At 37.9% G+C, this 17184-nt stretch overlaps 1 protein-coding gene across 1 annotated transcript; it reads left to right on the forward strand.

The window, feature by feature from the left end:
• Nucleotides 1-1012: 1012 nt before the first annotated feature.
• Nucleotides 1013-16357, forward strand: LOC129148550 (arylacetamide deacetylase-like). The gene is made up of 5 exons (XM_054713651.1): nucleotides 1013-1150; nucleotides 4281-4503; nucleotides 9429-9498; nucleotides 11037-11208; nucleotides 15474-16357. The coding sequence occupies exons 1-5, from the start codon at nucleotides 1013-1015 to the stop codon at nucleotides 16068-16070; spliced, it is 1200 nt and encodes a 399-aa protein (XP_054569626.1). The 3' UTR covers nucleotides 16071-16357.
• Nucleotides 16358-17184: the final 827 nt, after the last annotated feature.

Genomic DNA, 17184 nt, shown 5'->3' on the forward strand with positions numbered 1-17184 from the left:
TTGGGATGCCAGTGGGCGGGGCCGGCCTGCAAACCACCACAGGCCCCTCGCCCAGACTGCCCACACCCCAAGGGAACCCCCACCATGAACCAGGACACCCTTCAGGGCAAACCAGCTGGCCCCCACCCATGCACCAGGCCTCTATCCTATCTAAAAAAAGAGTAATATGCAGATTGACCATCACTCCAACACACAAGATGGCTGCCCATTGTTGTCAAAGATCCTGCCCCCATGTGAACACAAGATGGCCACACAAGATGGCCAGCAGGGGAGGGCAGTTGAGGGTGACCAGGCCTGAAGAGGAGTGAAGTTGGGGACAAACAGGATGTCAAGGGAGCAGTTAGACATCAATCAGTCTGGCAGGGGAATGGTTAGGGAGTGATCAGGCTGGCAGGCAGAAGTGATTAGGGGCAATCGGGAAGGCAAGCAGGCGAGCAATTGGGAGCCAGTAGTCGTGGATTGTGAGAGGGATGTCCCAGATTAAAGAGGGTGCAGGCTGGGCTGAGGGACACCCCCTACCCCATGCACGAATTTTGTGCACCGGGCCTTTAGTCAAATATTATAATACTATAAAATTTAAGTGAACATATTCATCTTGCTTTGTAAAAGCTCTCAATACTTTCTAAAGATTTGTTTCCTTTCTCTCTGAGATGTGATATTTGAATCATATACTGGGTTTGTTGAATTTTCCTCAGGCCTTTAAAAAAATAATGCAAGTATTCTGCACCTCCTAATATGCAATAAACTGTTTGCTTGACTACCTCGCCACCAGGTAAGGAGGTTGGACAAGACAAAACTTGCAAACAGTGAGTGCTATATGTTTATAGTGATCTTTGTCCTCCTACTGTTTATTTCTGAATAGCCAATGAAACGACACAGGGAGCACTGGAGTTTGTGTTCAGGAAGTTTAGTAACACTTTATAATAGGTCTAAACCTGGTTATGAAAGTTCTGTCTCTGAATATTTCAAAGTGTATTTGCTGTGCGGGCAAGGAGAGCAGATGGGAAACAGCATGGGAAGAAAGACTGTTTTGCTCCTATTGGTGGGCATTTTCATGGCATATTATGTTTATACACCTCTCCCAGATAACATTGAGGAGCCATGGAAACTAACTGGGTTTAACCTCATATTAAAAACTTTATCAAATGTGGTAAGTATAGAATTTTATTGACTCAATATCTAACAGTTTAATCAGGAAAAAATACCTGTTGTATTACTTTTAACAACTTCTACTGTCTTGGACGTTTTGCTCTTTAAGTTTGCTGATTTTAAAATATTTCTTATATTTTAACTATTCCTTAAGGCTGACCACTAACAGAATGAAAATGAAGGAAATGGTCAAGTAGTTTAGATTTTAAATATTAAAGAACAAAATGTGTCAGCTGAGAAAAACAAAAAGTCTTCTTGTGAGTTTCATGGCATGAACACAGCCAGAAGGAAGCATGTTAAAGCATGAAATACAGAAATGGTAGGACTGAGCAATACTCTGGTTAGTTACAGAATGATATGCAATGATCTAGTATTCGGGCATGAAAATGAATTCTTACTGAGATATTTGGAAACAGGTCACTGGTAAAGGCCAGGGAGATGTGTGATGTCCAGTAGATGGTAGCTGCTGAGGTGATCAGGCAACTGGCAGGCTAACTGCCCACCATGGCTGGTCCTCAAAGACCTATGGTTCTTTCTAAGTGAAGCTAATTACCTAGAAATGAAACCATTCATTATCTTCTTTCATTATCTCTGTAGCAATTTTCCTGTACAAGAAAAAAAAAAAAAGATAATTCAAGGACAATTAGCATGAGTAATAAAACTCTTGGCTTTTTATCTCTTTCCTTGCCCACCCCCCCCCCACCTTTTTAAGGTATTTTAACAATCTCTTTTGGCATATAATGTAGCTTTGAATCAGTGCAATATATAACATAGGCACTATTTCTCAGTTTTGATCATCAGAAATTCAACTGTTATTTATTTCCTTAGCTGATAGATCTTTGTATGACTAAGGTATAAGAAATGATTTTGTTCATACACTGAGGCATATAAATTCCAGAGTTGTTCAAAATTTTCACTCTTTATCATTCGATATTGCAAATTTATGTCAACAATTGCTTTTGGGTTTTAGAGTCAGTATAAAGAGAGTACGCTGGTCTGAGATATTAATCTACTGCTCTAATTCAGCAAACTTCACTAAAGGGAAGAGTCAAAGAAACTTTAATAACCTTAATTGCTCATTTCAGAATGCAGAGACACTGGGCGATAGTTTTAGCCCATACTGGTGGCTTTTTAGTCTTCAGTTTTATGTTTATCATACTTTTTAGTAGAATCTAAAAACTTGTGCAATTATAAAGTCACATTAAAAATTTCATACTTTGTACTTTCTTATACAACATTGCAATTTGTTTTCATAACTAAATGCCTGTCCTTAAATTGCATAACTTAGTACCATTCGCTGTCATTTAAAAAAATATTTGAAACAGTCTTATTCTTTCAGGATAAATGACTTCAGTCCAGTGATAAATGTTTTGAAAGATGGTCTTGAATTATCTGTACTTAACTTTGGTTTAAAGCCAGAAGGCCAACTAAATTGGCATAAACTACTTTTGTGGGATACCTATTGATACCTCCTCTACATCATAGGTTGTAGAAATTTTAAATTTATTTCCTAAAATTAAGTAACTGCTATGACCTGTATCTCAACTTTCTGTGTTAACAATTAAAATCAGCCTAATATTTATGTGATTTCTTCAAAATCTCACTGTTAATTGGTTGGAGTGCTTGTACAAAACTCACACTGGGCAACATGGGGAAACATAATGTAACACTGCAGAGATAAAGAGCACAGATGATGGTCCACTAAGGGTAGGAGTCTCCACCCCTTCTGTCTCTGCAGAGAGGAGCAGGTAGAAGATACCCCCGTGCTGGGGCCTGGTCAGCAAGTGGAGCTGTCTGTGTGTCTGTGTGTGTGTGTGGGGGGGGGGGGGGGAGGTACCCACAATGTGGAAAAGGCCTAGAACAGTCTTATAGGTGGAGTAGCCAGTCTCCTAAGGCTTGTCAGGCAGACTAAGCATTTGCATTTCACTCTCCTCTGCAAGAATTCTACTCCTCTGGTGGCAATTACAGCATGAGGACAGCCATTTCTTGAAGGTGTGTGCTTTTCTGTGAGTCTAACTTCTGCAGTCCCTTTGACACAGCTGCCAGGCAACAGTAAGGAGATGTATTTGTTTGCACTTGAACATCAATTTGGGTGGAGCATGAGTGGGCTGGGAAATGCAGCTGGGTTAGGGAAACAATACCCTTCCACTTGACCCTGGCCATAGTCTGCATGTTTCGAAATTAGGAGTGAAAGCATCGTCTTTTTGATATTTGGAATCCCGGCGTGATAGGTCTTTAATAATTGGCTCACACTCACTCTTTGGGACCCTGCTTATTTCATGCATCCTGGTGTGGACCTGACCTTGTAGCTTTACTAAACTACCCGAATTTCTCTAATTGTAATAGGAGTGTCCCTGTTCCTCTGGCCTCGAAAGAGATTTTCTCTTTTGTTCAGCCGAACTTCCCTCTCTGTACTCATAGCAGAGTTCACATACTGTTTTAAACCTTCTCCCTCAGGTCTCATGACCAGGCAAGTAGTTTACCTCTCTAGTGACTTTTGCCAAAGTTCTTTGTACATTTCTCAGATGGGCAGCTATGTTGTTTCATAATTGCTTATGCATCCATTCCTCCCACTTGACTCTGAGCTTATTTAGAGTAGAGAATGTACATTGTTTATCTGTGTACTCAAAGTAAGAAGCATCGATGTCATTTCAGCCTGGCTGGTGTGGCTCAGTGGTTGAGTGTCAACCTATGAACCACGAGGTCACAGTTCGATTCCTGGTCAGAGGACATGCCCAGGTTACCGTCCTGATCGCCATTGTGGGGCATGCAGGAGGCAGGCGATCAATGACTCTCTCTCATCATTGATATTTCTATCTCTTTCTCCCTTTTCCTTCCTCTCTGAAATTAAATATATTTTTAAAATTTATTTCAAAGCTCATAATAAACTGAAGCCTAGATCCTTCCAAGTTGTAATATCTCAAGAATTCTTTAAATATCTTTTTTTTTAATCTGAAGCAATATTATGGTAAAGATTCTGAATTGCGAATATTTCTGTGTGATTCAGATTCATCTAGTAACAGGACACAGGGCTCCTGGGAGCATATGTGCATATTTCTATGTTCATAATCAACACTGACACTTGCTGTTTGTAACCTGGGATGGTATTTGTTTTCTTTCTTTCCTTTTAGGCCCTGGTTGTTGAACTCCTGGGAATAAACCATTTCATGAACACTCTAATGTTTCTCATGAGCCTTCAAGATGTCCCACCCACATCTGATGAAACTGTCACTGTGATGGACACAACTTTCAGCAATGTTCCTGTCCGTGTATATATACCAAAGCGCAAGTCAGAGGCGCTAAGAAGGGGCTTATTTTACATTCATGGTGGTGGTTGTTGTTTGGGAAGTGCTGGTAGGTACCCCTTGTTGCACATTTTTCTTATCGTATCGCATATATTTTATTAATATGTTTTCTCTGACATATCTGGTAAACATTATCATAGATAACAAAATACCTCAGCTGTCTGAAATTTCTTTAGTTGGAATTATGTTAGTTTAAAAAATTATTTTGAATTTATTTCTCAAAGGAAATAAATATTCAAAGCTGTAGCAAATCTCAGGTAAGAAGAAAAACCTTCATGAATGTAGAAATTTATTATTAAGATTGTTATATGCATATATGATGGAATGTTGTAATGAAGACCAAAATTAAATGAGTTGAAGAGTGGAGGAGAAGTGAGAAAATGAAGATGGTGATGAAGTCTTTTAATAAATTTGGGAAAGATGAGGTCTCAGATAGAAAAGAAGCACAGGGTTGAGTAAGTGTACTTTATTTTTATTTTATGTAAAATATATGTACAGCCCTGGCAAGTGTGGCTCAGTTGTTTGGAAGGTCTTCTCGTGCACTGAAAGTTTGCCTGTTCAATTCCCTGTCAGGGCTCATACCCAGGTTATGGCTTTGACCCCTGCTAGGAACCCATATGGAAGGCAAGGAATCAATGTTTCTCTCATACATTAATGTTTCTCCCTCTCTTCCCTTCTCTCTCACTCTTTCTCTCTCTTTCTTCCTCTTCCCCTATCTCTAAAATCAGTAAAAAAATATGCTTGGGTGAGGCTTAACAAAAATTAAAATGCACATTTTAATTTATTGTATGTACTTCCTATATTTCTACAAATATATCTAAAATATATCATTTTATTAAATGCAATATAAATTTTATATCTTATATAAAGGTTATATCTACACTAATAAAAGAGAAACATGCAAATTGACCATCACTCTGCTACACCTACCAGCCAATCAGGAGCGAGTATGCAAATTAGCCCAAAAAAGATGGCGGCGGCCAGGGAGCAGGAGCAAGCAGGAGGCTTGGGTTGCCCCCAGCAATGGAGAAGCCAAGCTTCCCACCCAACCTGGACAACCCTGGCCTCTGCTCAAGGCTACAAAGTTTCAATTATAGAAGATAACTCCCAGATACCTGCTTCCAGCCAGCCCTGGTCTCCGCTCAAGGAGGTGCTGAAAAAAAAAATCAGAAAACAAAAAAAGGAGAGACTGGGAGCCTGGATCACCGGGGGGCAAGGCCAGCCTGAAAACAGCCCTCAGCGCCTCTTCCAGGCTGGCCACACTCCCATGGCGTAAAAGTCCCTGCTGGAGGGCTTGGCCAGCCTGCAAACAGCCATCAGCCCCTCACCTAAGCTGGCCAGGCACCCCAATGAGGACCCCCACCCTGAAGGGGGTATGTGCAGCCTGAAAACAGCTCTCAGCCCCTCACCCAGGGTGGCCAGGCACCCCAGCGAGAACCCCCACCCTGAAGGGGTTGTGGCCATCCTGAAAACGGCCCTCAGACCCTCACCTAGGCTGGCCACACCCCCATGGGGTGAGGGTCCCCACTGGTGGGCTTGGCCAGCTTGAAAACCACCATTAGCCCCTCAACCAGCCTGGCCAGGCAACCCCAGCTTGTAACCAAACCCTGAAGGGGGTGTGACCAGCCTGAAAACCACCACAGGCCCCTCGCTTAAGCTGCCCCATGCCCCAAGGGAACCCCCACCCTGATCTGGGACAGCCTTCAGGGCAAACCAGCCAGCCCCCACTGGTGTACCAGGCCTCTATCTATACTAATAAAAGGGTAATATGCTAATTAGACTGGGAGACCTTCCAGGAGACCTTCCGGATGTTCTTCTGGACAAAGCCATGGTGGCAGGGCCATGGTAGAGGTGGTTAGAGGCCAAAAGGGGAGGGCAGTTGTGGGTGATCAGGCCAGGATGGGATGGCAGTAGTGAGTGATCAGGCTGGTGGAGGGCAGGGCCTTTGGGGGTAAGCAGACCAGCAGGAGGGCCAGTTGGGGGCAAGCACGCTGTAAGTGGGGGTCAGTTTGAGGTGATGAGAACAGTGGGGGGGGGCAGTTTGGAGTGAGCAGGCCAGCAGGGGTGCAGTTGGGGGTGAGCAGGGCAGCAGGGGAGGCAGTTGGGGGTGAGCACACTGGCACGGGGGGCAGTTGGGAGTGATCCGGCTGGCAGGGGGGCATTTGGGGCAAGCAGACCGGTGGCAGGGGGCAGTTGGGGGCGAGCAGGCCAGCAGGCAGAGTGGTTAGGGGCAATCAGGCAGGCAGGTAAGGGGTTAGGAGCCAGCAGTCCCAGATTGCAAGAAGGATGTCTGACTGCCGGTTTAGACCCAATCCCTGTAAACTGGCAGTAGGACACCCTTCAAGGGGTCCCAGATTGGAGAGAGTGCAGGCCAGGCTGAGGGACACCTCTGCCCCATGCACGAATTTCTTGCACTGGGCCTCTAGTCTTATATATTTATGCTTAAATACATATTATATTTATATATGGAAGGTCTATGAACATGTTTATAAGCTAAAGGTAAAGATAGCAATAAATAGCCCTAACAGGTTTGGCTCAGTAGACAGAGCAAGGGCCCTAGACCGATGGGTCCCTGGCTTGATTCTTGTCAAGGGAATGTACTTTGGTTACAGGCTCGATCCCCAGTAGGGGGCAGGCAGGAGGCAGCTGATCGGTGTTTCTATCTCAATGTTTCTAACTCTATTCCTCCCCCTTCCTCTATGTAAAAATCAATAAAAATATATTTTCATAAAAGTAAAGAGAAAGATAGCAGTAAATAGAAGTGTGTTGAAATGTGGGAGGAGGCGCAGGAGGACAAGATGAAGTTTGCCTGACCTACAGGATGTTGGAGGGAACTGGACTCCTTACAAAGGGGAGTATTGATATCACACACGGGGAGGAACATAACTCTCTCTGTTATGTTTTCTCTCTCTGTTTTCAGGGGGAAAAAAAAAAGAGGTATTGATGAGTACTGATGTAGATTGGAAATGTAAATTGGAGCAGTAAAGGGTGTGATGCTAAGATTTTGTATAAATTGAGGCAGTGAAGTCATGATATAATATCTCCTATGTCATAGAGTTATTTTGAAAATCAAATAATAGTAAAGTGATGTTTTTAAGACTAAATTTGAAAAAACAAACAAACTGACTCTGCCACTATGCCATGCTTCAGTTAGTTTCCATGAGTTCCTGCTACCGAAAGCAGTCCTTAAAAATCTTTCCATCAGTGTTTCCCTAAAGAGTTGGGAGCATGCTGCCCTAGCTGGTTGTGCTCAGTGGATAGAGCATAGGCCTGTGGACCAAAGAAGCCCGGGTTTGATTCCAGTCAAGGGCCTACACCTTGGTTACAGGCTCTTCCCAGCCTGGGGCCTGGTGGGGGTGCATGCAGGAGGCAACCAATTGTTGTGTTCTCTCACATCAATGTTTCTTTCTGTTTTTCCCCCTCTTTTCTACTCTCCCTAAAAATCAATGGGAAAATATCCTTGAGTGAGGATTAATAACAACAAAAAAGAGTAAGAGCATGCTTACCCAGGGAAAAAACTAAATAAGAATAAGCTCTGAAGCAAAATAGTATTTGCCTGATGCTTTCTCTTTCAATATTAAAGAAAGCTATAAAAATGTGTGTACTAATCCAAAATACAAGCATGACTTTGTATAGTAAATGTTAAATAAAAGTTCAAAATTTAGTGTGTATTTTACATTTTAAGAATATTCAGCATCTGCCCTGACTGGTTTGGCTCAGTGGATAGAGCGTCGGCCTGGAGGCTGAAAGGTTCCAGGTTCGGTTCTGGTCAAGGGCATGTACCTTGGTTGCAGATACATCCCCAGTATGAGGTGTGCATGAGGCAGCTGATCAATGTTCCTCTCTCATTGATGTTTCTAACTCTATCCCTCTCCCTTCCTCTCTGTAAAAAATTAATAAAATATATATTTTTTAAAAAAGAATATTAAACACCCAACTTTGAAAACATCATAAGAGAATGTCTACTCCTCTTTTTATGGTCCACAGGATGTACCTTTTGTGACAACTTTATATGTTGATATTTCCCATCAGTACTTCATGATCTCTCCCTCCTCTTGTTACTGGCAAATCCTATTTTCTTTTCTTTTTCTTTTTTAAAATATATTTTATTGATTTTTTTACAGAGAGGAAGGAAGAGGGATAGAGAGTTAGAAACATCGATGAGAGAGAAACATCAATCAGCTGCCTCCTGCACAACTCCTACTGGGGATGTGCCCGCAACCAAGGTACATGCCCTTGACTAGAATCGAACCTAGGACCTTTCAGTCTTAAAGCCAACACTCTATCCATTGAGCCAAACTGGTTAGGGCATATTTTATTTTCTTAAATGTTTCTTATGTGCCAAAGGAAGCACTCTTCCAAGCATAATAGCAAACATGTGTGACTCCTCCCTACGCGATCCATATACATGGCCAAAATAACCCCAGAAAACATATGTCTCCTCATCTTCCTAGGAAATATGAATGCCAAATACAGGTCTCAGCTCTCCCTATTCCTTTTCCTCTTCTTTAACATGCTCTTGCAGTTTTTATGAAATCTAATACTATTCCAAAGAGCACTCTCTCTACCCCTCCATTAAAGCAACTAGTATATTGATTTTAGCTTATATGCTTGACCTTCCCAGCTCCTGTCTCCAGTAGGCTGTGACCTCCTGAAATTCAGGGAGGTATATTTATGTTTATTCTTTCAACACCTAACACCTGATGATTGAAGAGAGCACAGATTAATCTTGAAAAGAGGGAAATTTCTTAAAATATTGTGTAAAATGTGGGGAAGAACAAGAAACCTGACAATGTGCATGTAACAGGATCACTGGGCAAGAGAATTCATGTTCTGTAGCTGTGATGAAATATTAGAAATATTTTTCCAAAACATTTTCATGAAGAATGAGATGTTATAGTAGGCTTTTTGCTGGGGAAAACAATGTCCATCAATTTATTTGTCAGTCTCTGATTTTCTTTTCTTTTATTTCAGCTCATTATTCTTATGATATACTGTCAAGACGAACAGCTAATAGACTTGATGCTGTTGTCATTTCAACCAAGTAAGAGCACTGTTGGTTGGCTTGGGTTTGGGCCAGGTGCCTTATCTAGTGAGATGTTTTCAGGTGTTCTGATGATTCCATGCTTATGCTAGGTGTGTTTCAAATGGAAATCAGAGGGTGAGAATAGAGAAAGTGAGCTTGGGCATGACCAGAAAAGAGACAGAGAGAAGAGATTTGTAGAGTTGGGTCAAGTGGGGATCAAAAACAGGATATCAAGAAATCGTTAGAGCCCTAACCAGTTTGGCTCAGGGGATAGAGCGTTGGTCTGCGGACTCAAGGGTCCCAGGTTTGATTCCAGTCAAGAGCATGTACCTTGATTGCGGGCACATCCACAGTGGGAGGTGTGCAGAAGGCAGCTGGTTAATGTTTCTCTCTCATGAATGTTTCTAACTCTCTATCTCCTCCCTATAAAAAATCAATAAAATATATTTAAAAAAAAAGAAATTGTAAGAATAAAATTAAAATATTAATTTTTTATTACAAATGAACTTTGTTGGATTTCCCACCTACTCTTAGTGAGCAGAGTGAATAAGGAGGGCTTCAGAGTCAGAGAATCAGATACAAAAATTTGGTTCTAGAATTTACTGAGTGACTGTGACAGTTAAATCTCATTTTAACTCCATTTTCTCATATGTAAACTGGGAATCATATAATATTTCCTATGTCAGAAAGTTATTTTGAAAATCACATAATAATAAAGTATGTTTAAAGCAATTAGTATTATATATATATGCATATATATATATATATATATAGATAGATATATAATTTATTTATTTATTTATTTATTTATTTTTTACAGAGAGGAAGGGAGAGTTCGAAACATCGATGAGAGAGAAACATTGATCAGCTGCCTCCTGCACACCCTCTACTGGGGATGTGCTTGCAACCAAGATACATGCTCTTGACCGGAATCGAACCTGGGACCCTTGAGTCCGCAGTCCGACGCTCTATCCACTGAGCCAAACCTGTTAGGCCAGTATAGTATATATTATGGTATAATCCTTCATCAAAAGCAAGTAGTCACTAAATAACATGGTCATACAGGCACAGACTATTCTAAAAAGCCTTCTAGATCAATAATAGAAATGAAAAAATATAGTAATGACTGCATGGCAAATTGATCATGAGATTAAGTTGACATAAAATAATTTATAAGATTTGTTTAATATCTATTGGTTAGTAATAAAGTATAATGATTACAAAGAAAATAACATTCGGGAGTTCAGGTAGTTATCATCTGGGATTTTTTTTTTTTTTTCTTAATCCCAATCCAAGTTTTGCATTCAGGCCTTTACTCATGCAAAAATGACATTTGTGAAAATTTTCATATCCAGCATTATCATTAGGATTAAATCTAGTTTTGGATTCATTGTAATTCAAAATACATTTGTTAAAGAAAAATTTTACTTTTTATTTTGGGGCAATAGCATGCACAGAAATGGGTATGCACTCACACACAAACACACACACACATACACACATATGTATTTTTATTATAAATATTGACTTAAAGGCCATTGTTTTTCTATCCACAGCTATAGACTAGCACCTAAATACCACTTTCCAAATCAATTTGAAGATGTGTATAATGCATTAAAGTGGTTCTTATGCCAAGATATTCTTAAAGGCTATGGTGTAGATCCCAAAAGAATTGGTATTTCTGGAGATAGTGCTGGAGGAAATTTAGCTGCAGCAGTGACTCAACAGGTATGTTGCTTAGATTTGTTTCCTTTTTAAAAATATATTACACTTAAATTTATTTATTTCAAATATTAAAATATTAATACAAATATATTAACACATTAGAGATACATAGAAATCATATCAGAGAACATTAATATATCTAGTGCCTCTATTTCTACCTCCTGCTATATTTATAAAAATAAGATTATAAAATCCTGTTTCTAGATCATTGATTTAATCCTAATTGGTATTGTCAGGTAAGTACCACTGTGTTTGTTTTATTACTGGATTGTATTTGTGAAATCAATCAATGATACTAATCACCATGACCAGAGCATCATATTATTTCAGTATTCTTTAGTGGAGTATGCTAAAACATGCATGAAAACTGTTATCAGAATAATAAAGTTGCCTATGGACAAAAAAGTTCATAGGTTCATAAATAGTCTTCATTTGCAGAAGGAACTATACTTTTCATATATCAATTAATACACTATTTCTATGACATTTAGCTAAAACCGGACACCTATTAACTATCGATTTAATATGGTAATAATTAATTATAATTATTCTAATAGATTATGAGTAAAATTGCTTTGGATACTGGTTTAATTAACCTAAGAAATTAACTTGGCACTGATGGCTTGGACGCAATGTTCCTGTAGAGAAAATAAACTCTAATGTATTTTCAAATAAATGTTTACAATTTAATTCTAATCATAGATATTGCACATAAATTTATTGTGCTATAAAGCAAACCTTGCTATTATTTTTATTGTTTATTTTAATACACATTTTAAAATACATAAATTTTAGCTACTGGTAGTTTTAGGATAATCATCTTGTCTTCAACAAGAAAAAAGATACCAAAAATTATGTACACACAGCCTACACAGGGGTGCACCTAGAGTGCCCAGCTCAGATGACTTTGGAGGCTGAGCCACTGGGCCCTACAGGACATCTACTACACAAGTCCACTCTACCAATTCCAGGAGACATAGCAGCTCTACCTAATACATAGAAACAAAGGGAAGCAACAAAAATGGGGAGACAAAGAAACATCACAAATGAAAGAACAGAAGAAATATCTAGAAAAAAAACTAAATTAAATGGAAGCAAACAAAATATAAGATAGTTTGAAACAATAGTTATATGGATTCTCAAGGATCTTAATAAAAGCTTCAAGGGACTTAGTGGGGATTTCAAGGATCTTAGTGAGAATTTCAAAGACATGAAAAAGAACCAGTCAAAAATTAAGCATTCGGTAACTGAATTAAAGAATAATTTACATGGATTCAGCAGTGTAGTAGAGGATTCCAAGAATCAAATCAGTGATTTGGAATATGAGGAAACAAAAAACACCTTAGCAGAAGAGTAAAAAGAATCCAAAAATATGAAGGTAGTGTAAGGAGACTCTGGGACAACTTCAAGCATTCCAACATTTGCATTATGGGGGTTCCAGAAGGAGAAGAGAGAGAGAGCAAGATATTGAAAACCTATTTGAAGAAATAATGACAGAAATCTTTCCCTACCTGATGAAAGAAATATACTTATAAGTCCAGGAAGACCAAACAAGATGAACCCAAAGAGGCCCACACCAAGACACATTATAACTGAAATGTGTTATAAAGAAATATAAAGAGCTCATCAACACCAAACAAGTATTACATAAAATAAAATGTTGAATGGTTTTCTTAAAGAAAAAAAGGAGAAGAAAAAGAAACAAAAAGGAGAAAAAAAGAAGAAGGAGGAGGAGGAGGAGGAGGAGGAGGAGGAGAAGAAGAAGAAGAAGAAGAAGAAGAAGAAGAAGAAGAAGAAGAAGAAGAAGAAGAAGAAGAAGAAGAAGAAGGAGAAGAAGAAGGAGAAGAAGAAGAAGAAAAATACATATTTATCAACAATTGCATTTAAAAATCAAAATAAACAAGGAATCTAACGAACAAAATAAACTGATGAAAAAAAATAGTACTAGAGACATGGAAACAAGGAACAGACTAATGTGTCTCAGAGGGAAAGGGGTTGGGGGAGGGAGGGCAGGAAGAGATTAACCAAAAAATTCATATACATATATGCATTTCCTAAGGACACAGACAATAGAGTGTTCAAGGCCTGGGACAGGGCAGGAACCAGGTGGATGGGGGTAATGGGGAAAACAAAGGAAAATATTTGTAATACTCTCAACAATAAAGATTTAAATAAAAAAAAGAACAAAGGAGAAAAAGTAACATGCAGATAAGCTAAAACTAAGAGAACTTGCTGTTAATGGAACACTCTAAGACTACTTTAAGTAAAGTGTTTCAGATGAAATGAAAATGCAGATGAAATTTTAACATGCAGAAAGAAGCAAAGAGGTAGAATGTGGTAAGATGTGAGTCAATCTTCATAAACTTGAATATTGTAAATAATAAGATACATAGAATTAGAAAATGGCAAAATTCTATTAGTTAAGAAGAGGATAGATTTTAAATCTTATAAGGTATTTTTATCATCTAAGAAGAAATAAAGACTTAGAATTAGCTTTTGACATGCTCATTAGTCTTTGAGAAGTTAAGAATACATATTTTAATGTTTAGGGTAATCAATTAAATAATAAAAACAGGGTATAACATAAACAGCTACAGGAAAAAAATAGAATAATTGAGAGATCAACCAACCTGAAAGAATGCAAAAAATAGAGAAAAAAGAAAAAGAAGATGCACAAAATAAGATTGGTATGTCATAACTAATGATTTCAGTAATTATAACCATTTGTGCTTTAAATGATCTTGCTGCAGTACTAAGATTATCAGATTAAAAAATAAGTAAGCAGAAAATTTGAAAGCAAATGGATGGAAAATGTACACACTGCAATAATATTTAAAAGAATTGCTAGGTAAATAAGATCACATCATTACAGAAAAGGTTTCAATGGCCAAAGAAATAAAACTAAATCTACATGGTTTTAATAACATGGCATTAAATACATAAAAGAATGGCAGGAGAAAAAACAAGTTTATGACCACAACAAGAGGTTTAATAATATTACTTTTAGCAATGAAGAGAACAATGGGCAAAAATAATAAGTGTATAGAGGAATATAATAATAATCAATATATTTAATTCAGGGGAACAGGCAAATAAGCAAATACATGTGATCATTTTCAAAAATCAACTAAGTTCATTTTCAAAAATCAACTAAGTTCTGGGCTATAAAAAAACCGGTCTAAAAAAAAATCACAAAATTTAAATTGTGCAACATTTGGACTTTTACTACAATGAAATGATGTGAAAAATCAACAAAAAAAAAGACAAATAAAATATGCTTCTATGGAAATTTGGAAATTTAAAAAAATAGACTAAAAACCTATGGGTCAGTATTTAAAAGAACGCATCTTTTTAATATATTTTCTACATTTAGAACTATATTTATAGAAAATTGTACTTTCTCAAAAGCATATGTTAGAAAATAAGGAAGGCTGAAAGAAGCATCTGACTTAAGAAATAAAGTCAATAAAATGAAGATAATGACAAGAAAATAAATTATTATATTCAAACAAGCTCAGAGTAAATATAACAAAAAGCAAAAAGTTAATTCATTGAAAGGACTAATAGAGTTTTAATTCTCTGAAAAGACAAATGAGGAAAAACAAAAGTTGGGTACAAATGTCAGGATTGAGGAAGGGACAACTCTTCAGACCCTTTGACATAAAAAAGAAATAGTTTTTGATGTTAAGAATGCACATTGCAATTCTGGAAAGCAATATTTGAACAACTTTAAAATTGAAACACCTAATATTATTTTAATTGAATTAACAAATAAGAAAAATATATCATGTAAAACAGTCACAATAAGATATGAAAACCTGTCATTTTATAATCACAAAATAAATTACATAAATAATAAAAAAAATAGTTCCAGTAAGGAACTTAACTGGCAATTTGCTTCAAACACTTAAGAAGAAATAAATCCAAAATAAACATAAAATATGCCCGAGAATGGGGAAAATATGTACACTCTTCAGTTTTTTTCAGAGAAACATGATATTTATGACCGATTAATCACATATTAGTCTTTTTCCCTACCCATGAGGAGAGTAGTACAAATTGTTTTGTTTATATTTATAGTATTTAAGTGTAGATACTGAATCTTAGGTATAATATTTAAAATTTGGCAAATTTTTTTGAGATATATTTCTTATTATTTCTGACTATCTTTTTGAAATTTTGAATTTATCATAGCTTCATAAATAAAAATATACATATAATATTGATGAAAATTATTATTTCAACAACTTACTTTAAATAATTTTCAGCTCATAGATGATCCAGATGTCAAGATCAAACTCAAGATCCAGTCTTTAATTTATCCTGCCCTTCAGACTCTGGATATGGATTTACCATCTATACGGGAAAACTCACATTTTCCAATTCTGCCCAAATCACTCCTGGTCAGGTTTTGGAGTGAATACTTTACCACAGACAGATCACTTGAAAAAGCCATGTTGATCAATCAACATGTACCAGTGGAATCAAGCTACCTCTTCAGGTTTGTTAATTGGAGTTCTTTGCTCCCAGAGAAGTTTAAGAAAGGGCATTTTTATAGCAGTCCAACTCATGGTCCTTCTGAGCTAGCTAGAAAGTATTCAGGGTTTCTAGATGTGAGGGCAGCCCCCTTGTTAGCTGATGACAACAAGTTGCGTAGCTTACCCTTGACCTATGTAATCACCTGTCAATATGATGTCTTAAGAGATGAGGGAATCATGTATGTCACCCGACTTCGGAATGCTGGAGTGAGGGTGACCCATAACCACGTTGAGGATGGATTCCATGGAATAATTTCCTTTCCTGAATTCAAAATTTGGCATAGAGTAGAAAATCAGTATCTGAGTTGGCTAAGTGAAAATCTATAGTAAATATCTTAGCAGTGGTTTATAAAAATATGTAAGCCTCAAATATAAAACATTAGTGAGAATCAAAAGGTTATGTTTAAATTTCTCTTTATCACCCATGACTTTTCTAAGTGTTATAGTAATAGTAATAAAGATAAAATACAATATAGAATAAGTATTAAAGTGTGCAATTAAAGTGTGATATTAAATTGTGAAATCTGATAGTATGGAATGGAATGTAACCAAATTGATAAGCACCCTTGAGTGGCTTGTATGTAGAAAATAGATAAAGTGATCTGTTCCCCATATGTAAGACCAGATAGCAAGGCTCCTGTGACCCACTGGTAAGACACACTGAAGACGCCCATCTGAGCACATAAAAAGAACAAGCTCTGGAGGAAGATCAGAGAGGCTTGTTCTGCTCCTCCACAGAGGGTTGCTCTCTACTCCCCAGCCTGCATCTTCCCAAACTCTGCCGCGGACCATGAGTCCGAACCATGAGCCATGAAACCGGGGCCTCAAACAAGACACTGAGCCACAGCTGCAACGTCCAACGTCCAGTGTGTGTGTGTGTCTGTTTGCGCGGATCCCCGGGTGGCCTGCCGAGGTCTGAAAACCACCAGGACTCTGGTAAATAAGCCATGTGTGATTCGTGCATTGCATGTCTGTCTCCTGTGTAATTTATGCTCTGGTCAATATTAAGTAAGTACCTTGGGTCGTATGTGTCAGTGTCTGTTTAGAGACTGGCTGAGGTACCCTTGGTCACCTGTGCATACGTCCCTGAAGGAGAAATTGGGACGATAAGGTCCTCTGAACCATTGTGAATTTTTGCTGTTGTTGTTTTAGGATTTTTTGTTTGTTTTTTGTTTGCTTTTTTACTTAGTGGATACTCTGTTTCTTATTCTAAGTGCTGTTTACTCACTTCTGTTACTTTAGAAAATGTCTACACCCTTAAATATTTTTTCTTGCTACTAAAGTGCCTAAGAGATGGCTGGTATTAATTTTGGTATCCTAGGGCAGAAATAGGCTTGGTCACATTAAGAAATGGACTTTATAGTAGTAGATGGCATTATATTGAAGCAAATACTTTGAAAAACAGTTGGAACAGAAGTCATATTAGTTAGTGCCAACAAGG

The sequence above is a fragment of the Eptesicus fuscus genome, chromosome 3 (assembly GCF_027574615.1).
Source record: "Eptesicus fuscus isolate TK198812 chromosome 3, DD_ASM_mEF_20220401, whole genome shotgun sequence".
Classification (NCBI taxonomy): Eukaryota; Metazoa; Chordata; class Mammalia; order Chiroptera; family Vespertilionidae; genus Eptesicus; species Eptesicus fuscus.